Below are 26865 nucleotides of genomic sequence, written 5' to 3' on the forward strand. Positions count from 1 at the left end.
TGTCGTCTCATACCTCATCTACCCCGTCTCCTCCAGAGGATATTAGGAGGCACCCAGCATCTCCAGTTCCTCCGTCTGGCACTACAGACCAGGGTATGTGGAGTGCTTTGCAGTTATTGACTAGCTTGGTAGCTGCTCAGGCTTAGAGGCAGAATACAGGTGCTGCTGAGAAACCAGTTAGTACGAGAGTTCGTGATTTTATTAATTTAGACCCTCCAGTGTTTACCGGATCAGACCCCAAGGAGGACCCGCAGACTTTTATTGACCAGGTTCATCGTACACTGCGGGTTATGCATGTTAGTGATACAGAGGCAGTAGAGTTGGCTTCTTATCGGCTACGGGATTTAGCGATTCTCTGGTATGATAGTTGGGAGAGATCCACGGGTCCGAACGCTCCTCCAGCTGTGTGGAAGGAAATTTTCTGAGGCCTTTCTTCGTCACTACTTACCAGTTGAGATACGACGAGCTAGAGCTGATAAGTTCTTGAACCTTAGACAAGGTAATATGAGTGTGCGAGAGTACAATATGCAATTCAATTCTTTAGCAAGGTATGCTCCCCATATGGTGGCCGAGATGAGTGATAGGGTGCATTTGTTCGTGAACAGATTGGGACCACATCTAATAAATGAGTGCACGACAGCCTCCTTGGTGGAGGGCATGGATATTTCCTGTATTCAGGCTTATGCCCAGACCCTAGAGGATCGTAAGTGCCAGCAGAGGGCAGATAGGGAGCAGGATAGGGGCCAACATAAGAGGGAGAGATTTGCAAGGTATTCTAATGACTTCAGAGGCAGCGTCAGGCCCCAGTCTTCGAGGAGTTCGGCGCCACCTGTAGCTAGTGCTCCTCCACAGTTTCGGAGGCCTCGATATGATTGATTTACCCATTCTGGTCCAGGTCAGAGTTCGTAGGCATCAGGCTCGCAACATCACAGGGATACTAGTCAGACGAGACCCACAACACCACGTTGTGATCAGTGCGGCAAGGCCCACTTTGGGCTGTGCCGTAGAAGTTCTGATGCATGTTATTCTTGCGGACAGCCTGGCCATATGATGCGAGATTGTCCTAACATGGGAGGTGATGGTATGGCTCAGCCGACTAGATCTGTGTCTGCATCTTCCTCATCAGTTCGACCTCCACCACGAGGTTTTCAGTAGTCGACAGGTCGTGGTAGAGGTAGAGGTGCAGTGCCGAGTTTGAGTGGTGGTCAAAATCGAACCTATGCTCTAGTAGGTCGATAGGATCTCGAGTCGTCTCCAGATATTGTTACAGGTATATTATCTGTGTTTTCTTACGATGTATATGCGCTGATTGATCCGGGATCTACATTATCACATGTTACACCCTTTGTGGATAATAAGTTTGGCATTGAACCTGAATTGATAAGTAAACCCCTTGTGGTATCTACTCCGATAGGAGATTCTGTGATTTCTAGAAGGGTATATAGAGGTTGCACTATGATGGTTTGTAGTCGTCAAACCTCGGCAAATTTATTTGCGTTAGAAATGGTTGATTTTGATGTGATAATGGGAATGGACTGGTTGGCCTCATGCTATGCAAATGTTGACTGTCGTACGAAGATGGTTAGGTTTCAATTTCCTGGTGAACCCATCATTGAATGGAAAGGGAATATTGCTACACCAAAAGGTAGGTTTATTTCCTATCTTAAGGCAAGGAAAATGATCTCAAAAGGTTTCATTTATCATTTCATTCACGTTAGGGATGCGGAGGCGAAACCGCCTACTTTACAATCAATCCCCATGGTCAACGAATTCCCAGATGTTTTCCCAGATGAACTCTCAGGCCTTCCTCTTGAAAGGGAGATTGAGTTTAGCATTGATGTGTTGCCTGACACTCAACCGATCTCTACCCCTCCATACAGAATGGCCCCGGCAGAGTTGCGAGACTTGAAGGTGAAATTGAAGGACTTGCTGGATAAGGTCTTCATTAGACCTAGAACTTCACCTTGGGGTGCACCAGTCTTATTCGTGTGGAAGAAAGATGGGTCGTTACAGATGTGTATCGACTATCGACAGTTGAATAAGTTTACTATAAAGAACAAGTATCCACTTCCAAGAATTGATGACCTGTTTGACCAACTCCAGGGTGCCAAGTATTTCTCCAAGATTGATTTACGTTCAGGGTATCATCAGGTGAGGGTTAAGGAGAAGGATATTCCAAAGACGGCCTTCTGGACAAGATACGAGCACTTTGAGTTCTTGGTGATGTCATTCGGGCTAACAAATGCCCCAGTAGCTTTTATGGATCTCATGAATACTATATTTAGGCCCTATCTTGATGTGTTCGTGATTGTATTCATTGATGACATTCTAGTATATTCTCATTCGGAGGCGGAACATGCGGGCCACTTGCGGATAGTATTACAGAACGCTTCAGGATCGTAAGTTATATGCTAAGCTCTCCAAATGTGAATTTTGGCTGAACTCAGTAGCGTTCCTTGGCCATGTGATATTTGACGAGGGTATTAATGTCGACACTCAGAAGATCGATGCAGTAAAGAATTGGCCGAGACCTACAACACAATCAGAAGTCCGCAGCTTTCTAGGGCTAGCAGGATATTATAGGAGGTTTGTAGAAGGGTTTTCCTCTATATCATCACTATTGACTAAGTTAACACAGAAAGCTACCAAGTTCCAGTGGTCTGACACTTGTGAACGTAGTTTTCAGGAGCTGAAGAATCGATTGACATCCGCACCAGTGCTCACTCTCCCTAAAGGAACAGAAGGTTATGTGGTATATTGTGATGCCTCAGGTATAGGTTTGGGGTGCGTATTGATGCAGCGTGGGAAGGTGATTGCTTATGCATCAAGACAATTGAAGAAGCATGAAAAGAATTATACAACCCATGATTTGGAATTGGCTGCAGTAATATATGCTTTGAAGATATGGCAGCACTACTTATACGGCGTCCATGTTGACATCTACACAGATCACAAGAGTTTACAATACATCTTCAAGCAGAAAGAGTTGAATTTGAGGCAGCATAGGTGGCTTGAATTACTGAAAGACTATGACGTCGAGATATTGTATCATCCCGGTAAAGCCAATGTTGTGGCAGACGCTCTCAGCCGTAAATCAATGGGAAGCTTAGTACATATTGAGGCAGGTATATGGGGGTAGACTAAAGAGCTTCATCATCTAGCCAATATGAGAATCAGATTGTTAGACTCTGATGACGAAGGTGTTACTGTACAGAATACATCAGAATCTTCTTTGGTGGCCGAGGTAAAAGCACATCAATATGAAGATCCTATCTTAGTACGATTAAGAGAGAGCATTCAGCAGTATAAAAGTATGGCTTTTGAGATCGAAAGAGATGGGGCACTGAGATACCAGGGCCGATTATGTGTGCCTAATGTGGCAGGGTTGCGAGAGAAGATTATGAATGAGATTCATCAAACCCGATATTCCATCCATCCCAGCTCGACAAAGATGTATCATGATGTCAAGGAGCAGTATTGGTGGGATAACATGAAGAAGTCTATTGCAGAATTTGTAGCCCAGTGTCCCAATTGTCAACAAGTAAAGATAGAACATCAGAAACCCGGTGGATTGCTTCAGAATATAGAGATTCCGACCTGGAAATGGGAGGTGATTAATATGGACTTCATTATTGGATTACCTCGCTCTTATCATAAGTTTGACTCCATCTGGGTGATAATTGATCGACTTACAAAATGTGCCCATTTTCTGCCAGTTAAGACAACTTACACGGCTGAAGATTATGCGAAGTTGTATATCAAGGAGATTGTTAGGCTTCATGGTGTGCCGGTATCTATTATATCAGACCGAGGAGCTCAATTTACAGCTAACTTTTGGAGGTCTTTTCAGAAGGGTTTAGGCACACAAGTGAATCTCAGCACTGCATTTCATCCGCAGACTGACGGACAGGCTGAACGTACCATTCAGACAATGGAAGATATGCTACGAGCATGTGTTCTAGATTTTAAGGGAAATTGGGATGACCATCTTCCACTCATAGAATTCGCCTACAATAATAGCTACCATTCCAATATTAAAATGGCCCCACATGAGGCACTATACGGGAGAAGTTGTAAATCACCAGTTGGATGGTTCGAAGTCGGTGAAACAGAATTATATGGGCCAGATTTGATTCACCAAGCTATTGAGAAGGTGAAAGTGATACAGAAGTGATTGAGGATGGCACAAAGTAGGTAAAAATCTTATTTCGATGTCCGACGTCGTGATCTGGAGTTTGAGGTTGGTGATTGGGTTTTCCTGAGGATCTCACCAATGAAGGGTATTATTCGCTTTGGGAAGAAAGGTAAGCTGAGTCCAAGGTATATCGGGCCGTATAAAATTCTTCGACGGATTGGACAGGTTGCTTATGAGTTAGAATTGCCATCCGAATTGGAATTTGTCCACCCGGTATTCCATGTATCTATGTTGAGGAAATGTATTGGAGACCCTTCTCGAGTCGTCCCTATCAAAGATGTACAGGTTACAGAGGACCTATCATATGAAGAAGTGCCAGTGGCTATATTAGATCGACAAGTTCGCAAGCTGAGAACAAAAGATGTAGCTTCCATCAAAGTATTGTGGAGGAACAAGAACATAGAAGAAATAACATGGGAAGCAGAAGAGGAGATGAAGTCTAAATACCCGTACCTATTCCAGAATGAAGATAACAAGGATGCTGGTGGAACACATGATACATTATAAGGTGAAATGGCTTTATGAGGTAAGCAATAACTTGAGAATACTCTTCCTTAGTACAAATGGCAATATGCAGATAATTTACATGTCCATAATGCTTTGCATACTCTTGTAAGGCCATACGTTGAGTTAACCTCTTGCAAGTTTGTCCTCTATTGATGAGAGAAACTTGGCCGGAATCCACGATGATTTAAACTCCCCATGAACCCTAACATTCGAGGACGAATGTTCCTAAGGGGGAAGGGTGTTACAACCCATATCCACATGCGTTAGTTCATGCCATATATTAGTTAACATAAATCCAAGAAGGAATTACCTTTGAGATGATAAGAAGTTAATCCTATTGGTCTTAAGTGATACAAGGGTGTATAAGGGTTATTAACAAGTAGTAGAAGTTAAACGAATCAAGGATGTTGTAACTCGTATTTTAGGTAAACCTAGAGGTTATTAATACACTCAAGAGGTCATGTATTAAGTTATTTGAATCATATAATATCTGTATCATAAGTCTTGAAGTCAAACGAGTTATGAAACAAAAGTCGACAAACGTTGTCGCAACTTAGGTTCATAATTTTACTTAAACATTAGGTTAAATGTTTTTAAGCTTTTCTCCTAATTTACAAGGAATTACGGGGTGATCTATCCACAAAATTAAAGATCTATGAGTCTAGTTTCCAACGCATTAAACCATTTGTCAATACGATCTCGGAGTATAGAGATATTCATATTTTCGCAAGCCTGCAAAGATTGGTAGATGAGAAATAGGTGCATCACCCACTTGCCAAAATGATAGGACAAAATTAAAAGACCTAGGTCGGCCAAGAGAGGAATTTTAAGGGGTTATGAACTCAGTTATTTCATCCATATTTCATATCCGAAAAACAAAAGTTAACCCATGCAACTCCTCCCAAAAATCCCACACAAACCCTAATCGATTTTCCCTCTCTTTCAAGTTCTATTTGAAGGTAAAACCTAGAGTTTGAAGAACCAAGGGAAGGGATTAGTTATCCAACAAGTAAGGTAAGTTAATGCCATATTTCATACATTTTTCTCTGCTGTGAATTCATGGTAATTCGTTCTATACATGTAAGAACTCACGGGATGGTGATCGGAAGCCGTGAGTTCGAGTTATTCACTTGTAGCGGACTGTTTTGTGGACTGTTTTGTGTTGCTATTGGGCTGCGTGTTTTACTACTATTTTTGGAGTTTTGGAGGTGTAAGGGTGTGGAGAAACACCATATATATGTAGGGTTGTGGGCTGATAGTTATTCATAACATTTCCGGGTCGTTTGACACGACTACGGTGGTCGTCATATGTATGATGTAATTAGGTTGTGCGTGGATTGATTTGGGAGGCTCAATATGTTTATTATTGATGTTGTTTGGGCTGTTTGGTGATTGTTTTGAATGGTGTGAAGTCATATATATAGGGGAGGTGCTTTCCGTTTCAACTTAAAATAGGTTGTGGTCGATACATAATAGTTATGACGCTTAAATGATAACGATAGTATCGTTCTTCTTATTGTAGACTAAGGAGTTGTGACAATTGCATAGCTTGTGATTGGGGAAGTATATACAAGGTATGTGAGGCTATCCCTTTTCTTCTTTTGCACGACTCCGATTGTACATAATATAATGAACGAGCTTCCAAAGATACTCTACTCTTAGAAGCTAGCAGTACTTACATTGCTTTCCCTCTTATGGAACGATTGATGTTAATGTTTCTTCTCTTATTCTTATGTTATCAATGTTGTTGGTACTTCTTGATTCTTATAAGGTTCGTAATGAAGAGTTGGTCCTAATAACGTGTACAGAGGATACCGACCTTACGTCCGTCCGAAAGGTTTAGAATGTGATTTCATGAGTCGAGCATAAATTATATATATGTATCTATTTTACTCTACCGAGCCGCGCTATAGTTGGCTGGGTACGACACATATTGTGCAACCACTGATCAGTTGGGTTTTACCGAGCTTCATATGGCCGGGTACGATTCTACCGAGCCTTATGACGGCCGGGTACATTTTTACCGAGCCTATTATGGTTGGGTACAATATGATGATGATAATTCCCACAGAGGCGTATGTTTTAAAAGTTTATGTATACATACATATGTATCATGCATTTCATGTCAGTAGCCCTCAGAGGTACTCAGATGTTCCAGGTTGTATATTCTCTATCCCTGCTTACATTACTGTTCGTATTTATGGTTCCCTGCCTTACACACTCAGTACTTTATTCGTACTGACATCCTTTTATTTGTGGATGCTGCATGTCGTGTTGCAGGTCCTGATAGATAGGCAGGTGCAAATCCCCCACCACAGTAGGCTATCCCTTCTCCGGACTTGCCGTGGTCTTGGTATGCATTTTTGTTGTAGATATTATGGGTATGTAGGGGACCTGTTCCGGCTATGTTGCAGTACTTATGTTCCTATAGAGGCTCATAGACAAGTGTCGACTCATGTATAGTTTGGTATGCCTTGTCGGCTGGTTTTTGTTGTATAGTCTTTCATGGTAGCGTGGTAGCTCGTACTTTATATGTAATTTCTTGATTGTCTGGTCATCCCCTGCTATGTATGTTCATGCCATCATATTTTATTGTTGGTTGTCCATGGTCCATGTCTACCATTTATATTGATATCGTCACCCCTAAAAGATAATTAAAAAAAGTTAGATAAAATGTACGTTGGTGCTCGGCAAGTATGGTCGGGTGCTAGTCATGGCCCTCCAGTTTGGGTCATGACATATAATCACTTCTCAATTCAAACTACACTTAAGATTTCGCCTAGACAAACATTCAGGGCAAGCTCTAGACTAATGGCACGAGACTTGGTCTTGCAATTCAAATTCTCACTACACAAGCTATAGGATTGCTAAAGACAGAGTCGGGGGCCCACAATAACCTTAGCTAAGATTTGAGCAACAGAAATGGTCCCGAAAAATCACTTGATGATTATTGGACAACACAAGAGTCTCAAGGTCGCAACTGTCACCATCCTATACACACCAATTTGTTTTTGACCATAAGATCAAAGGCAAATGTGTTAGGACCAAGTGAAGCTTATCTTGAGGCACTATTACTCATTAGCTACTATTTACACAAAAATAAAAAGAAAGCAGACTCAAATCCTTAAGAAGGTTGTCATGCCATCCATCATTGGGAAGAGCCACCCAGTTCACACAAATTTCACCCTTTAAAAGAACCGTGACATTAAAAAAACCAAAGGCTTATTGCACGCAAAACTCAAAATAAGAAGATACAAAAATGAATTAAGAAGCTATGAAAGAAAATGCGTAAAGTAAAATTAATATGTACAATAGGGGATTTAGACGAATATACATAAGAAGAAATGAATATATACATCAAAAAGTAACTTTATATATAGACCAAGGTTGCAAAGTACGAAAAGTGAAATAAACTGGTAAAATTATATACATACCAAGAAAAAGCATAATAAAATGAAAATAGTGTCATATTTACAACCCAATATCATCAAAATAGGGCCACCCCCTCAAATGAAAGCTAGCATTGTCCTCAATGCTAACTAACCAAAAATAGCTCAAGAAAAGATAGAGAGTAAAGAAAACTCCCTATTGGTCCTGGGTCTGCATGGGATAATGAGCCTAGGTCTTTGGGTCATGGGACTACTCGGGAACTTGTGACTCGATCTCTGTAACCTGTGCGTGCACTGGGACTTGTGGCTGCTCTGAGACCTGAGGCTGGCTAGAGGAACCTCCCTGTGGGTCCTCTAACTCTATCAATGCATCATCAGTCTGTGGGATCACTCTCCTCCTCTTTGGTGCCCTCTCCATCTCCTGCTCCTACTCCGGCTCAGTCTGAGCTGCTGGAGGTCGCTCATGCAACAATAGGTCCAATACTCATATTTACTCTGACACTGAATCAGACTCAGATGCCTCCCAGGAGGGCAAATACTCACTTCCCTCTGAATGGGAAACAGCTCTATCTGCAGCCTTTATTGACTTTTTGGTCTCTCTAATTGCCTTCCAGACTTGGGGGGTCAAGTTGATCATACCTTGTCCCCTACCCCGGGAGGACTCTCCTTTGCCTTTCTATTTTTCACCTCCGCCTCATGATTTAACCATTGTCTGCAGGGAGAATTCTTTTAGTGTTTGTTAGTATCATAGTACCAGGAGAAATAGTGGAGAATAGATTAAAAATAGCTGAATGCGGATCGCATAAAAAGCATGCGGCCGCAAAGGTACCATGCAGACCACACAAAATGGCACCGCGGTCCGCATTGAAGTAGGGTTTAGAATACCTACTCTCTGATTTAGGGCACTGCGGACCGTGAAAAATTGACTACGCCCACAATTCTAAAAATCAATCCCTCTAAAGTTTTTCACCGCGGACTGCCGAAAAACCATCGCGGCAGCGGAGAGGCACCGCAGACCATGAAAAATTCACCGCGGGTGCGGTAAGCATAACTCAGCAACGGCAACGTAGGGTTTCAATATTTTTCTCATTTTTAGCCTAAATTCACATATTATCAACCCCCTAGGTAGTTAATCATCATTTTTAACTAATTAACCCTAATCTAAACAGCATTATGTAACCCTACACTACAAATTGAAAGAAAAGAGAAGAAAAAGAAGTACGACTAACGAATTAAAAGAAAATAAAACAAAGTTAAAGACTAGGGAAGAATTTTGAAGTACCAGGAGTGAGATGCAACACAGATGAATGAGAGTCAATGATTGAATTCGTGCACTTAGGGCGTGACGAATAGTAGTTTTTCTATTTAGAGAGCAAATGAGCGAAAAGTGTAAATGAGGGCCTGAGGTCCTATTTATAGAAAAAAGGACCTGGGACCCACGATACCTACCCACAGCGGGCCGCACAAAGTATACCACGGTCCGCGGTACTTAAACACATGAATCACTGGGGAGGACGTCACTGCGGACCGCACAAAATGCTCTGCGGCTGAGGTAGGGCACCGCGGACCGCATGAAATGCATTACGGCTGCGGTGACAACTTCAGAGAACCCCCACTTTTTACCATTCAACACTGCAGACCGCAATGAAATTTTCCCCCCGCAATAAGGCCATTGCGGTCGCGAAAAATGCAATGCGACAGCAGTCCAAACTTCAGAGAGTGCAACATTTTTCCAATTTGGTCCTGCATTGCATCAAAACAACCCTCACACATCTCACAACCAGTTAGTCCAAAAGCAAATCCTACACTAAAAGGAAAATCAAAGAAAAGCAAAAAGAAAGGCACATGGGCCGCCTCTCAAGAAGCGCCTGATTTAACGTCGCGACACGACACAGGTTACCATCAAATCACTTTAGATGGATCAGTGCCACCATGTGGTTGTCATCAATCTTGCCAAGGCAGTGCTTGACTCTATGCCCATTAACTCTTAAGACCTCCCCATTTTTGTTTTTCAAGTCACGTGCACCAAAAGGAGTCACAAGCACCACTTCAAACGATCCACTCTATTTCAACTTAAGCTTTCCCGGAAACAGACATAATTGAGAATTGAACATGAGAAACAAATCACCCACTTTGAACTCCTTGCTACGAGCATACTTGTCATAAAAGTACTTCATCTTGTCCTTGTACAAGGACGAACTGGAGTAGGCATGGAATCTAAATTCATCAAGTTCATTAAGCTGCTCCACACGAAGATTTACTGCCACATCCCATTAAAGATTTAGCTTCCTCAAAGCCCACATGGCCTTGTGCTCTAACTCAACTGGTAGATGGCAAGCTTTCCCAAACACCAACTGGTACGGGGACATACCGATTGGAGTCTTGTAAGAAGTCCTATTAGCCCATAAAGCATCATCCAATTTCTTTGACCAATCGGTCCTATTTGCATTGACCGTCTTTGACAATATACTCTTGATTTCCCTGTTTGAGACTTCAACTTGGCTACTCGCCTGAGGGTGATAAGGAGTAGAAACTTTGTGATTGACACCATACTTTGTAAGCAAAGTATCAAAAGCTCGATTACAAAAATGAGACCCCCCATCACTTATGATTGCTCGCGGAGTGCCAAACCTAGTAAAAATGCTCTTCTTGAGAAACACAACAACACTCTGGGCCTCATTATTGGGTAAATCCATGGCTTCAACCCACTTTCACTAGAATGTATGTATTCCCATACGAACTTAACAAATGGGCCCATGAAATTAATGCCTCATACATCAAAGATATCAACTTCGAGAATAGTATTGAGAGGCATCTCATCTTTCTTCAAAATTCCACCCGCTCTTTGACATTCGTCACATCTCTTCACAAGTTCACTTGTATCTTTGTACAAAGTTGGCTAGTAAAACCCACAACTAAGAACCTTTGAAGCTGTCCTCGCCCCGCCATGATGACCACCATAGGGAGAGGAATGCCAAGCCTCTAAGATACTCAATTGCTCATCCTCTAGGACACACCTCCGTATCACATCGTTAGTGCAGATCATGAACAAGTACGACTCATCCCAATAAAAGTCCAAACTATCCTGTTAAAGCTTCTTCCTATGGTTAGAAGAGAGCTCACATGGGATTATACCAGTCATAAGAAAATTAGCAACGTCCGTAAACCATGGCATACCATTCACCAACATAGAAAGGCATTTCTCATCGGGAAATGAATCATTGATCTCTAGGCCATCACGAGGCCTCCCCTCCTCCTCCAAGCGGGACAAGTGGTCCACCACTTGGTTTTCACAACCCTTCCAGTCTACAGTCTCCAAATCAATCTCTTGAAGTAACAAGACCCATCACATCAACCTAGCTTTGGAATCCTTCTTTGTCATCAAGCACCATAGTGCGACATGATCGGTATGAACTATGATCTTGGCACCCATGAGATACGGTCGAAATCTTCCATTGCAAACACAATAGCCAAAAGCTCTTTTTCAGCCACCGTGTAGTTCACTTGAGCATCATTCATTGTCTTGCTTGCATCGTACACCGGATGAAATATTTTATTCACACTTTGACCCAAGACCGCCCCAACCTCAACATCACTCGCATCACACTTAAGCTCGAAAGGCAAGCTCCAATTGGGGGGGGGGGTAATAATAGGAGTGGTGGTCAACTTGTGCTTGAGAAGTTCGAGGGCTTGCATACATCCCTCATTGAACACGAACTTGGTATCTTTTTCCAATAACTTGCACAAGGGATTCACTACCTTCAAAAAGTCCTTAATAAATCTCCGGTAGAACCCCCCATGCCCAAGAAAACTTCTAACTCCCTTGACTGAAGTAAGGAGAGGGAGCCTTGAAATCACTTCAATTTTAGCTTTGTCTACCTCTATACCGTGCTTTGAAATTTTATGGCCAAGGACTATGCCCTCCTCAACCATGAAGTGGCATTTTTCCCAATTAAGTACAAGGTTGGTTTCTTCACAACGAGCCAACACTCTATCAAGATTTTTCAAACATTCATCAAACGTGTCACCCACAATACTGAAGCCATCCATAAACACCTCCAAAATGTCCTCCACCATATCGGTAAATATGGTCATCATACACCGCTGGAATGTAGCCAGTGCATTACACTACCCAAATGGCATCCTAGAAAAGGCAAAGGTACCATACAGACAAGTGAAGGTGGTCTTCTCCTGATCTTCCGGAGCAATCAAAATTTGGTTGTACCCAGAATACCCATCCAAGAAACAGTAAAAGGCATTCCCAACAAGTCTGTCTAGCATCTGATCAAGAAAAGAAAATGGAAAGTGATCCTTGTGGGTCACTTTATTCAACTTGCGGTAATCCATGCACAGCCTCCATCCAGTGACAGTCCTGGTAGGAATCAACTCATTTTGCACATTGGTAACCACGTTCATACCACCCTTCTTCGGTACACATTGCACCGGCGAAGTCCAAGAGCTATTAGTGATGGGGTACAGAACCCCAGCATCCAACCACTTGATCACCTCCTTTTTCACAACTTCTTGCATTGCCTCGTTCAACCTTCTTTGATATTCCAAGGAGGGCTTTGCATCATCTTCAAGAATAATCTTGTGCATACAAAAGGTGGGGCTTATCCCTCGAATATCAGCTAAGGTCCATCCAATTGCCTTCTTCCATTTTTGGAGCACCGCCAATGTGGCATATACCTGCATGTTAGTAAGACAAGAGGAAAGAATAACTCGCAAAGTTGAACTAGGGCCTAAGAATTCATACTTGAGGTGTAGAGGCAACGACTTCAACTCCAACATGGGAGGTTCTTCGATTGAGGGCTTTGTTGGTGGAGTCTTCCTATTCTCAAGATCCAAAGAGAGTTTCTAAGGATCATAAGAGTAATATCCCATTCCATGTAAAGCATTGACACACTCCACCCGGCCTTGATCCTCATTTACATCAAGATTCAACAATATCGCCTCTAGAGGGTCCTCCACATTGATCATAGCACTAGTATCATAATCTATCACTACAGTGAGTTGCCCTGCTTTCACATCAACTAAGTCCTTCCCAATTGCAAGGAAATGTCTTCCCAAAATGATTGGAACCTCATAATCCAAGATCACAAAATCAGCCGGCAAGATAAATTTGTCCACCCGGACAAGAACATCATTAATTATATCCAATGGTCTCTTCATTGTTCTATTCGCCTTTTGCAATCTCATAGAAGTCGGCCTTAGTTGCCCAATACCAAAAGTCTTGAAAACTGAGTAGGGCATCAAGTTAATACTTGCCCCCAAATCGCATAGAGCTTTTGCAAAGTCTACACTCTCAATAGTGCAAGGAATGGTGAAAGCACCGGTATCTTCTAGCTTCGGAGCCATTGAGTGCACTATTGTACTAACTTGGTGGGTCATCTTTATAGTTTCAAAATCCATGGATCTTTTCTTTGTCACCAAGTCTTTCATGATCTTAGTGTACCCCAGCATTTGTTCTAGAGCTTCCACCAATGGCACATTAATTGATAAGATCTTCATCATGTCAATAAATTTCTTAATTTGGTTCTTATTTTTATGCTTCACAAGCCTTTGAGGATAAGGTGGAGGTGGCCTTGGCTTTAGACACAACCGTTTCCGACATGTCTATTACATGTCCCTAAATGGGTTCACGCCATTCTGAGCTTCCACCTCGGCATCTTGGATATCAATCCTCACTTCCTCATTCACGTTCTCATCAATCACATTCTCAACCACCAAAGGGATATTATCCTCTTGCAACTCAACTTCATCACTCAAAATTTCTTTTTGTTTGGAGGCATTCACATCACCGCCTCGTCCACTTCTTGTAGTTACCGCCATTACATGCTCGGAATTGTTCCCACCCTTCAGGTTGACTACCATATCACTAGGTAGAGCCCCATTAGGGTGAGTATTCAAGGATTGTGAGATTTGGCCTAATTGAACCTCCATGTTTCTGATTGAAGTATTGTGGGATGCCAACTGGGCATTAGAGTCAGCATTCTTTTTTAGCATCTGTTCAAACATCATTTCGATTCTCCCCATTTCATTGTTGGAAGAACTAGCTCCTTGGGATGGAAATGGGGGTTGATTGTTCGGTTGTTGATACATTGGGGGCCTTTGAAACCCTTGCCCCCGATTTCCTTGGTTGCTATTGTTCCAACCACCCTGATTGTTGTTTCCACCCCAATTATTGTTGTTGCCACTCAAATTACCCTGATTGTTCTGATTATTGTTCTGGTTGCCCCAATTTGCATTTTGGTTGTTGTTCCCCCAATTACTATTCCATTGTTGTTGTTGATTTCCCCAATTGCCTTGGGGTCTCAATTGTTGTTGGTTGAAAGAATTTCTCCTTTGGCCCTGATAATTGTTCATATATTGCACTTCTTCATTCTTCTCATCATACCCATCATCTTGAAACCCACCACTATCTTGGTCATATTGATCCGAGCTCCCTTGTTTTTGTTGACCTCTTTGTCTTCTTTTGTTCACTAATATGTTGACACCCTCCATAGCATTTACTTGTCGTGGAGCTTGAACCTGCTGTAATTGTGCCTTTGCTAGTTGGTTCATTGTTGTTGTCAGTACTGCTATTGCCTACCCATGATCATGGAGCTCTTTATGCAAGTGAATGACCGTGGGGTCACCCTGTGGCACATTGGCTCTACTTTGCCAAGCGGAGGATGTGTCAGCCATCTCATCCAATATTGCATTAGCCTCATCATACGGTGTGTTCATGAAATTTCCCCCGGCAAGTTGGTTCACTATGCACTGATTTATTATGTTAATCCCCCGGTAGAATGTCTGTTGTATCATTGTCTCAGACATATCATTATTTGGGCATTCCTTTACCATGGTTCGGTATCTCTCCCATATCTCATGCAATGGTTCGTTGGGCTCCTACTTGAAAGCTAAGATTTCATCCCTCAAGGTCGCCATGTGCCTCGGCAAGAAAAACTTTGCAATGAATATATCCGCCAACTCATCCAAAGTAGTGACGGAATGATTGGGAAGCCTTTCAATCCAATCCAAAGCCTTCTCTCTAAGTGAAAAAGGGAATAATCTCAACCGAAGTGCATCCTCTAATACATTTGTTTGCTTGCTCCCCCAACAGGTATCCACGAAACCCTTAAGATATTTGTAAGCATTCTGATGGGGAGCACTTGTGAAATACCCTCGCTGCTCCAACATAGTCAACATCACATTTGTAATTTGGAAATTGCCCGCCCGGATCCGGGGTGGGACAATTGCACTAGCATATCCTTGGTTTGGAAGCACCTGAGGAGCCACTCTTGGAGGTGGCGGGGGAGGGTCTAGAACATTATCATTGGCCTGGCGGCCTCTCCTTTGAACTTGAGGCACTATAGGTTTCAATATTGTCATCTACCTCCTCCCCCGGTAGAAGGTCTCCAAGAGGTGCGTTGTTGTTGTTTGCTGCCATTTTATACCTGAGTTGGCGACACACACAAATTAGTAACACAGAAGGAAAGAAAAATAATACACAAAACTATTTAGATAGATAGCCAGAACCGTTATCTCCCCGGCAACGGTGCCAAAAAGTGATTGGGTCCAACCCTACACCACTACAAAGTGGCAAGAGCGGTCGATGCAGCTTTTACCCGAGAAGGTCGGGATCGAATCCACAGGGAGCTAGAATATTTGGGATTTAGATTCCTATCTAAACTAGCAATGCGTAGTGCTCTTAATTATACTCTCAATCATATTTATTTGTTTGTTACTTCTAATTTTATGCTAATGAGATGCAAAATTAAACTAAGTATGAATGCTTGTAAGGTTTTGTAAATGGTTAAAGAGGCACTAGGGAAGTGATTTTCTCCTAGGTGAATACTTGACGGGTTCTAAAGCCTAAAAAAAGTTGTTATGTTGGGGATTGCGATATAGCCAATGCACGAAACTACTCACTATATACCTCTCGGTAGCTTGAGTGACTTTGCCTTAATTGACTTTCTCAAGACCAATTAGGTGTCACAATTGTGCAAGTAATATAGGCTCAAGTCGGGTATTACTATCTCTAGGTTTAACCCTATAATTGAGGCTATCAATCTCTTGAATACACCCCAATTCTTGTTGGACTGATTTTCCTAGACTCAAGCTCTCTTTCTCAAGAAGAACCCAAGTTAAGAAGGCACAAATTAGTGTTTGCAACCACTAATTCAATATGGAAAACACAAATCAATCCAAATATCAACCACCCATAAACATCTAAGCCTTAAAACAAAACACCCATCAATTTCCCACACTAGGGTTGAGCCACAACCCTAGCTAATGGGTCTATCTACTTATAATAATGGAAGAAATCAGATATTTAGATAAAGAATAGCCCATATAATATGATTACAAACTAATAAACTGAAGATTCAGTGTTAAACTAGCTACAAATTACTCAAAATGGAATAACATCGTCGTTCACGTGCTCAGCTAAGATAAAGATAACCTAAAAATGTGAAAAAGAAGTATTTATACAAGGCCAAATTTTCTGGACAAAAATACCCTTGACGGAGGTACCGCGGACCGCGGAAAATGCACCGCGGCCGCAGTGAGGCTTTTTAGCTTCATTTCTTAGTCTCTAAATCTGGCCACTGCGGCCGCGGTGACTTCACTACGGACCGCAAAAAATGGACCGCGGACCGCAGTAGATTCCAACCTCCAAACTCCCAGCTCTCTGAATCCCCTCTCCACGGACCGCATAAAATGGATTGCGGCCGCGATGAGGCTACTGCGGCTGCGAAGAATCTATCGCAGACTGCAGTGCTTGAGCTTCCAAAATTGCATCTTTCTGATCTTTCCATTGCCGACCACATTAAATGGACTACGGCCGCAATGGATCTGTTGCAGCTACAGTGGATTTTATGCTACAACAGTGCCTTGACTTGTTCTTGGTACTTGTGCAGGTTTCACTCCTTTTTGAGCTGGTTTTGACTACTTGTCACTTTTTTGACCAAACCCTGCAAACAAGCACAACATGTAAGCTTTCGGGATTACTTGTATACATTTTTAGTCCAAAACTCAAGCAAAAAAAAGTATAAAATATACTAGAATCTCTAGTTATCAGGTACCTGTAGTACCACCTTTACTCTCCATTTGCAGTCTTTTCTAACTGCCTCGAGGTGTTACTCCCCTATTGAGGAGATAAACCTCGATGCATGCTCCCGATGGCCCTAAACATTGAGAGGTCTCTCTAACATAAAGTTCCTCCTCGAGACAAAGCACCTCAAAGTTAGCTCACCAGACATCGGCGGTGTACCACCGACCAAACGCGAAATAGATGCGGAGCTCTCCTCTCCTTGATGAACGGATTTGGATGTAGCAGCCATGGCTATGGTAAAATAATAAAAGGAAGATGAAAACTTGGGCGAAAGCTTTGATTTGAAATGGTAAGAGAACTGGCGCAAAGAATAAGTTATCCCTGATTCAAAGTAGCGGAGTCCCCAGATAAGAAACAAGCAAATGCATATATAGAGCAAGCAACGACTGTTCGCCTATCCTGAAGGCCAATTAATTCTGACCATGTCAGTACCATTTTTGGAGAAGTGTACCGGTGGGGCCACTCCGGTCACTTCACAACCGTGCCACATAAATGACACTGTCATATAGCGCTTGGGAGTTATTGAGACCCCGAGGATTTCTGTTATTACAACCATCAATTCTAAAAAACTATCGACCTAATCTCAAGATGGTGCCCGATCTCGATGATCCCGATTACTCGATGCATGGGCTCCGAAGATCCAACATCAAAGTCCAAAGGCTAACTCCGCGTAAATGCTGAAATATAGAATTCAAGGACTTGAAGCAGACAAATCTTCTTATATTACCAAAAATATATTTACAAGGGGGTGTCTTTACAAAATCTTTCCCCCCGAAAAATTCATACACAAAAAAGAAAGGAAGACGACGTCGGTCTATTCTTCACCATCACTACTCTCTAGATCATCTCCGGAATCATCGTCCAAAGTGGCCAAAAATGCCGATTCTTCCTCCAAGATCCGGGCTTCCTCGATCTCAGCTGAGAGATCGGCACCCTTGGTGCTTGCTTCCTCGAGAGCCTCCCTCCTTGCTTGCGAACGAGAATAAGCAACGGCCCAAGTCAGCTTCTACTGGGCCTTCTCTGATATCTCTTTGGCCCGATCATTTGCAGTGGCAACATCTTTCATGTATGAAGACACATTTTCTTTGGCCTAAGACTTGGTTGCGGATAGTGTAGCAACCTCTTTCTGAGAACTCCAAAGAAGACCTTGGATCGATGCCAACTCCATTTGCAAAAGGTCTCTCTCAAAGGTCACGACCTCGTTTTCCCCCCCTCAGCTCGAGGATATCCACGTTCTTGGCTGCAACCTCTTCCTGAAGTTGCCCCACCAGGGCATCCTTTTGCCCAGTTTGCAAAGGCGAAACAAGTTGGTGAGCATCGAATCATAAAGAATAAAAAGGTGAGTCCATGGATTCCATGTTACCTGCTCATCAATGCCAGCCTTTTCACGGCACACTCCCTCCAAACTCGCCCGAAGCCAGCTCAACTCCTCCCCCTTTCGGGCAGAGGAGGCTTCCGACTCTTTCAGCACCGAGGTGAGCTTCTTGATATCTTTTCCACAGCACGAAAGCTCATCTTATAGCCTAGAGAAGGAATGATCATACATTTTCTTATCCTACAACAAACAGAAAAGTTAGAAAGTCAAGAACAAAGATTTAAAGCACAAATGACATATCAAGAGTATCACCTGCTGTTGAAGCCTCTCCGCCTCCTCAAGAGAAAAAGGAGCATTGAGATCGATGTTATCATCAACTTCGGTGAAGAGGTGTCCGACCACATCTTCCCCTCCATGAGAGTCCCCTACATCAACAATATCCGGGTCCTGTACATCCCTAATTTCCCCTAGTGAGTACGAAGGGCCCAAAATAAGGCCACCTAGAGCATTAATTTCTCCAAGGGTCTCATCTTGCCCTAGAAAAACTTCAGTTTCAGGCTCTCTGGAATCACCAGCAGCGGGTTTATCGGCACGAACTGTACCATGTCCGACTTGAAACTCGGGGATTGTACCTGCACCATCCTCGAAGGTCTCCTCAGCACGGGTTTGGTCCATGTCGACCACCCCCGATTCGACGGATTTTCGCCCAACAAATTGCGGAGCATCTCCACCTCGTCTCGTCCTTTGTACCAAAGGGCCTTCATCATCATCATCACCTTCATCATCGGCACGAGAGCTTGCCACATCAACCGAAGTCAAGAACTTGGTGTTAGTCCGAGGCCTTTGAATTTTAGGTTTCTCTAATTTGGGAGATACAGCCGATGCCTCTTTTTTCCTCTTATTGTCCTTACCGGGCTTCGAGGTCCCTTCTTCACCATAAGGAGATAGTCTCATCAACACTCCATCCCTGAGGCCTACAAAAGAGTGATACATCAAACTTACCACCGTAAAAGATATTCATAAGTAAACATGGAAAAGATAGTAGTAAAGAGCATACTGTGGTTCTTGGCCTGCAGCCGCGTTTTGGCCAAGTCGCACCAAGAACGATCGATATAAGGGAAAGTGGAATCCAACTGTCTGATCCATCCCGACAGGTTCTGAACCACGCCAGGGTACCAAACAGTGGCTGCATAATCAAAAGTAGATCATTTTTAGAAGGGTATGAAAAGGTAATAAAATATGCTCGAGGTAGGGGCACTTACGATTCATATTCCATTCCTTCGGGAATGGCATCCTATTAGCCAGCATTATGTCCAAGGTCCTTACTCGGACAAACTGGCTCATCTATGCCCAATCATTGTCCTCATCGATGCTCGAAAAGAACGACCTCATGGATCGAGGGTGAAGCTTGATCAAACCCTGAAAGAGACGAGGGATGTATAATCTGACCAAGTGATTGGGGGTGAAGTTCATACCCTCGACCTGGTTGGAAAAGTATCGGAGCATATAAACCATCCTCTAGAAAGAAGGATAGATCTGATCGAGTATCACTCGGTACTCATGGCAAAAGTCGAGAATCATCGGATCTATCGATGGGGAAGAAGGATCCGAAGAATCTACGGGACCTAGAGTAAATGGGTATGTATACATGCTGAGGAAGCCAACTTTGTGGTCTACTATACTTTCCTCAGAATTGGGGATCTCTACCAACACTGCCTCCTCCCATAGGCAGTCTTCCTTCACTGTGTTCGTATTGGTCACCACACTGATGTACCGAGACACGTGCTCACATCGGCGTGGTGTAGAAGGGGGATTTTCAATAGAGAAATCGGATACAGTATCGAACTAGGTAGGAGTACATTGCTCAATAGTTGGGGTTACTTTTGGTTTACCCTTAGATGAGCGAGACGAAGAAGCAGTGCCCTCTTTCTGAGGTACCGTTCTATAGGTCCTAGCCATGACTATAAAAAAGGTTTCTGAGAAGGAAAGTGAGGAGGCAAGCACAGAAGGGAGAAGAATGTAGAAGATGGTGAATTTAACTCTAGAAAATTGAAGACGTTGTAAAAGTGTGAATAACAAAACGGTTGAGGTATTTATAGAAGCCATATGGGCAGCGTTTGGGAAGCGGAAAGGCCGAACCAATAGCGGTTCGTGGGCTTCTCGATAGTCGTGTGGATAGCGACTTATGCGTAGCCTTTGAGTCATGGCATTCAATGCTTTGATGGGCTCACGTCATGATGGTAGTATCGAAGAGGCAAGAATTCAAGACCGTTTCTTATCATTTTCATTCTAAGAAACGCGGGGACTATCTGTATACGGTAAAAATCAGAGGGTCAGATTTTATTGTCATTATAGCGCTTCACAAACATGTCTCCAAAGGCTCGAGGCAAGGGTCGATGTTCAACCCCGAATAGTTCTCAGCGTTCGACCTCGAGGCAATGCAAATCGGTAGTTATGATGGAAAAACGGGAAGTTCCCAAGGCACATGATTAAGGCTGACCCAGTCTACTAGCCTAGAACAAGCCCGTACCGTGGCACTAAATGGCTGTACCAGCCATATATATCTTTGTAATAAATGCATTTGTACTGTGTTGGGATTCCCCTTCATATATAAAGGGGACCCTTGTCATTTTGTAAAGGGACACACAACATTCAATACAAGAACGAGAACATTCTCTACTCTATAACTTAAACATATTCTCCCTTGATTCTATTACTTACATTTATGGCTTATATTCATTGCGTTTCATTAATTGTTCTTCATTTATTACTCATTATTGATCATAAAGAGCCTTTTATCAAAGCTCTCAAAATTGTTAGTCCTTCATCGGTTGTCCACAGCTTAGTACCTAGCTCGACCTCAAGGCCCCGTATAATCTGGCTCGATGCCCCCGATTCTCAGCTACTCGGTTTTCTTGAACATACTGCTTTCGAGTTCTTATCTTATTTTCTAGTCTCACACTTAGCATGTACTGCCTAAAAACTAGCATAAAAATAAATCACGTATTTTTAGAACCACAATATCAAATATAATTGTAATTACCATTTTCAAGGTAAACAATCATATAGTTACTCTTGTCCAGTTTAATTTAAATTTTACGAATCTAAAATTTGTGTTAAATTTGTACGGCAGCCAGTATTTATTGTTTTTTTTTTCAATTCACTTACTAGCATTATATTTTTAGGCCACAAGAGATTTTATTGGTGGACTTATATTTTAAAAAATAATTATTTTGTGCCTCACACAATTGAGAGTTGTGTGAGGCCTCTTTTTGTCTCACAACTGAGTGGTTCCACAAATTTGTGGACCCAGATGTGTAACATATGGGTCCACAAATATGTGAGATAAAAAGAGGCCTCACACAATTAGTGTAAGTTGTGTGAGGCACAAAATAAAATTTTAATTCCATGAATGTCCCATCAATCACAAGGTTAGATCGAAAAGTTCCATCGGCGGAGTGGTTATTGGTCCAAATGGGCCATTTAAAAGTGAAGGAAACCCAATATTTGCAAGTGTGACTCTGTAATTTCTTAAGGGAAATTTTCGTTCATATACCATATAGGAAACTATATTACCAAATATGTTCATAATTTGCATATTACCCTTCATGCTAATAGTATTTCTACATAATATATACAATGCACTAAATAAGGAATCATTATAGTTGTAGGATTCCTTATTTAGGTGAGCTACAAAAGGGGAATTAAATATTTTCCAGATCTTCCAACGCAAATCACGCACCGTAATAACTATCGTCTACTTCGTTACAAACTTCCAGTATTCTGTTTTTTGTGCTAAACTCTGTTTCAACATTTTCTCTGATTTCACAAATAAAAATCGACTAAATCTTCTACAATTCTTCTGCAACAAAAGCAATTATGGCGAAAACACCAATTATGCTATAATCGAATGGGAATTGGAATAGTTATGGGAGATTTAGAGAATTCGAGGTCGATGGCATTGTAGTCGATGACGATGCGACTTATAGTCTATTGATTTCTACAATAGCACAGCAATTAATGATTGATACATCCGAAAAAATTATAGAAATCAAATACATTGTCAACGAGCATTGTCCTCCAATGGAAATTAGGAACGATATGGGTGTTCGTGTATATATGGAGACGATAAAGAAAAATAAAAACTTAGGATCATATCCGCTATGTATAACTATTCGCGATTTCTATATGGAATTGAGTATCATCAATGAGAATGCAGCTGCAGGTGTGTGATGTTATTTTTTCTATGAAATTCTGGTAAATTGTAAATGAACTACAATTTATCTATATTATATCTACAAATATATATATATATATATATATATATATATATATATATCGGTATGGATTTCTTTAATATCCACAAAATTTCTACATTTATTCTACATTAAAACTACAAATAATTTGAAATATTAATATGAAATACTGAATTTCAACCTTTCTACAAATTTTCTACAAACTGGTGATAACAATATTTATATTTATTTTCATGCAGGTTCATCTGGAATACTAACGTTACTTGATATGCCAACATCTCCCGTTATAGAGGAATATGAAAGTATAATAATAACAGATAGTACACCAAGTTTTATTGAAGTAGGACAAGTATACCAAGACAAGGAAACAATTGCAACTGCAATGAAGCACTATTCTGTCATGCACAAGTTCCAATTCAGGGTTAAAAGATCTAGTGCTAGAAGGTATGAACATATGAATACTCAAATATTATTATTTTTTTAATTTTGTAGTTATTTGTAATTTTTTACTTCTTCAGTTTTCCTTGTGATAATGTTTAGCAGAATTGTAGTTATATTGTATTTAGTATTGTATAATGTGATTGTTTAAGATAAAATAAGTTTTTTTTGAATCTAAATTTTAACCCATTGTTTAAAATGTATTTATTTTGTAGCTACTGGCTGATATGTGTTGGTGAAAACTGTACATGGCACTTCAAGGCAACTAGCATAAATGATTCTACAATGTTCAAGGTCAGAAATTTCGACAAGCAGCACACATGCTCTTTAATGGACAATACATTCATACAACGCAAACCTACTACCATGGTAGTTGGTAGCATGGTTATTCCAAAATATTCTGATCCTAAGACAATTTACACCCCAAAAGACATTCAATTTGACATGTTGTCTGAACACGACGTGAATCTAACCTACATGAAAGCCTGGAGAGCAAAGGAAAAGGCTTTACAATTTTTGAGAGGTCATCCTACTGACTCCTACAGGAAATTACCTAGTTATTTGTATATTCTAGAGAAGCCTTATCCGAGGTCTGTAGTTAAACTGAAGAAGACAGACGATAACTGTTTTTTGTATGTAGTTGATGCAATTTGTACGTCAATCAGTGGTTGGGAATATTGTAGGCCAGTTGTAGTAGTTTATGGGACCTTTTTAAAGTCATCGTACAGGGGAATAATGCTAATAGCTAGTACAATGGATGCAGCAGGTACTGAAGTTTTATTAGTAGAAATATTGTAGCTTGTATGTTTTCTTTAGTACTTGCAGATTAATTGTAGATATATTGTAGAATAATTGTAGTTTGTATATATATATGTCTTCTTCTGCATTTTTACTGCAGCTAATTAATTGCTTATTGCCACATAATGTAGGTACCATATTACCATTGGCATATGGTCTTGTTGATTCAGAGAATGACACATCATGGAAGTGTTTTTTTGAGCAATTCAAGCTCGCGTATGGTGAAAGAGCAAACATGTGTGTTGTTTTGGATCGGAATGAGAGTATCTTGAAGGCAACATCTATTGTTTATCCTGGCATTCCACATTATTCATGCATGTGGCATATTTGGACAAATATACGGGCAAAGTTCAAGAAGGGACATCTTAAGCTAAGTGAATTATACTTTGCCACGACGCGATCATACACACTTGATGAATTTAATGAAAAAATATCAAAGATTGAGGAGATTGACCCTCGTGTTAAAGCATACTTATACGATATTGGATATCATAGATGGTCTCGAGTACATGCAACGGTGAACAGAACTTGGACTATGACATCAAACATTACAGAGTCGTTGAATGCTGTAACAAAATATGCAAGAGAGCTGCTGATAGTAGAACTATTAGAGTATATGAGGATCCTTCTTGAACGTTGGACGAAAGAAAAATTATTGAAAGCAAATGGTACATTCAAATACCTTGGATACAAATTTAACAAAGAGTTGGATGACAACAGAACATTGTCGCACAAGCTTAGAGTAACATCTGATTATTTATTGAATCAAATTCATAAATAGCACAATGTAGTTTTTTTGTAGATATTTTGTATATAGCTTGATTTTAACCATATATGAATTGTTTTTTTGTTTGTAATGTACTCGTAGGTGAGGGCTTCAACAGACTACATCCATACAGTAATAGATGGTGTGACTTGTTATATTATTTGTCTTGAAAACAAGAAATGTAGTTGTGGGCAATTCCAGCTTGATGAACTAGTCCACATGCTTTGGCTACTTTAAGACAAAGGGATGAGTCCTTTGAAGAATATTGTTCTCCTTATTACACAAGGGCGAACCTCTTGCGTACGTATGAAATACCAGTAAATCCGCTGCCTGATGAAAGAAAATTGAATGTGCCACAACATATAAATGAAGAAGTAGTAAATCCACCTAAAGGAGGGAAAAGGCATCCAGGAAGAACTCAGAAAGAAAGATACAAAACATATTATGAAATAAATTCAAAGAAGTACAAGGTTTAATGCGAGAACTGCGGAGGAGAAGGGCATAACAAAAGATCTTTCAAGAATGCACCCAAAATGAAATAAAATTCTATGTAGTTAACAGAATATTTGATGAAAATTTGTTGGTTAGTTCTGGATAACAGATGTTGATGTGTAATCGTTGTTTTTTTAAAGATCATAATGTAGTTAGTTAGGATGTTTCTATAATGAGATAATACTTTCATATATTGATTTGTTTATGAATGTTTTCTATATATATAATCTATAACTTTTTTACTATATATGGAATCTTTTACATAATTGCTAATGTATTTTTGCAGTTTATCTATAATAAAACTACTAAAAAAATACATTATCGGGAATTTACAGAGTATATACATTATAAATCTGTAGGAAAGTAATTAAAAACTAAGCCATATTGTAGATGAAGTATTGTTTACATTCAACAAAATAAAACACACTGTTATAATAATCTACAAAATATCTACAAATACAACTACAAATATCTGTAGCTGACATAATATATAGATTAAAATTCTAGTAGAAAGAAGCTTTATGGTGGAATTAATGTAGATTAGAATAACTGTATAAAATTTCAGTTGGAAAGGATTTAAATGCTAAAAATAATGAAGATCAAGTACTGTAAAGATTCAACAAGTGAATGTAAACCCAACAGAATGTTTCCATTTGAACTACAATACTGGATAAGGAAAAAAAACAAAGGCTACTATAATTGTAGCACAAGTCTGCTACAATTAAAACATACAAAAATGTTCAAAAAATTATCTACCATCTTTCTTATAAACTAGCATCAACTACACAATTGTACTACATGTTCCATTGAAAAGATTACAACTACTTCTTCTTCCTCTGGACTCGTGTTTTCTCATTCAAAGTTGGTGCACCTTTTCTCCTTGCCGATTTGCCTGTTACCTCACTATCACTAATTGCCCCAAGCTCCTGCTTCTTTCTAGCATAGTTCCAAAGTAGCGCTCCATAGCGTCTACGGTGTTGGTCAATATCAGAAAGGTTTTTTGGGGGAATTGATAACTCTCCAATACTAACATACTCTGCAAAGGCAGCAACAAATACACTACAATCTCTGCAAAACGATAACAAAATGTCAATATTTACCAAACCATAAGAAAAAAACGGTTAAATGTATAGAAATAAAGAAGATTTTTGTTATAGTAATCCTTCCTTTTGTTGTGGTATCTCTCCGACTATCCACTGAATATTAAGAGGGTCGGTAACAGCTTTCTCAATGTATGCTTTTGTATTCTTGAAGTTGATATCTTTTTGCTTCCCATAAAACCTGGTGCATGACAAATACAAAGGGATAATAATAGAAAACTTGTCGACACAAGATTCAACAATAGGGTGATTGTTTGAAGAGACCATAGAATTATACGCATAAAGACACCTTTCTGCAATGTCAAAAACAACCAACACCCAGTGGAATTTTTCTACAATGTTGACGGGCATGATGACATAATCAACTTCATCCCATGCAACATTTCCGAGTAGTCTATATCCCAATATATATTCTGCTACAACATCCTGGGGTTTGACTACAGAAAACTTCTTTTCTTGAGGAGAATTTTTGAACTTTTCATAAATCTGATCAATCCTAGTCTTGAAAACAC

General features: G+C 40.7%; 2 protein-coding genes across 2 annotated transcripts; one reads left to right on the forward strand and one right to left on the reverse strand.

The window, feature by feature from the left end:
• Positions 1–12948: 12948 nt before the first annotated feature.
• On the reverse strand, positions 12949–13605 carry LOC138887455 (uncharacterized). Its single transcript, XM_070169210.1, has one exon. It carries the CDS (start codon positions 13603–13605, stop codon positions 12949–12951), a length of 657 nt encoding a protein of 218 aa, XP_070025311.1.
• A 9086-nt stretch (positions 13606–22691) lies between these two features.
• Positions 22692–24776, forward strand: LOC104212387 (uncharacterized). Its single transcript, XM_070169211.1, has 4 exons — positions 22692–22728; positions 22999–23203; positions 23413–23963; positions 24127–24776. The coding sequence occupies exons 1-4, from the start codon at positions 22692–22694 to the stop codon at positions 24774–24776; spliced, it is 1443 nt and encodes a 480-aa protein (XP_070025312.1).
• Positions 24777–26865: the final 2089 nt, after the last annotated feature.

This window comes from Nicotiana sylvestris, chromosome 3 (assembly GCF_000393655.2).
Source record: "Nicotiana sylvestris chromosome 3, ASM39365v2, whole genome shotgun sequence".
Classification (NCBI taxonomy): domain Eukaryota; kingdom Viridiplantae; phylum Streptophyta; class Magnoliopsida; order Solanales; family Solanaceae; genus Nicotiana; species Nicotiana sylvestris.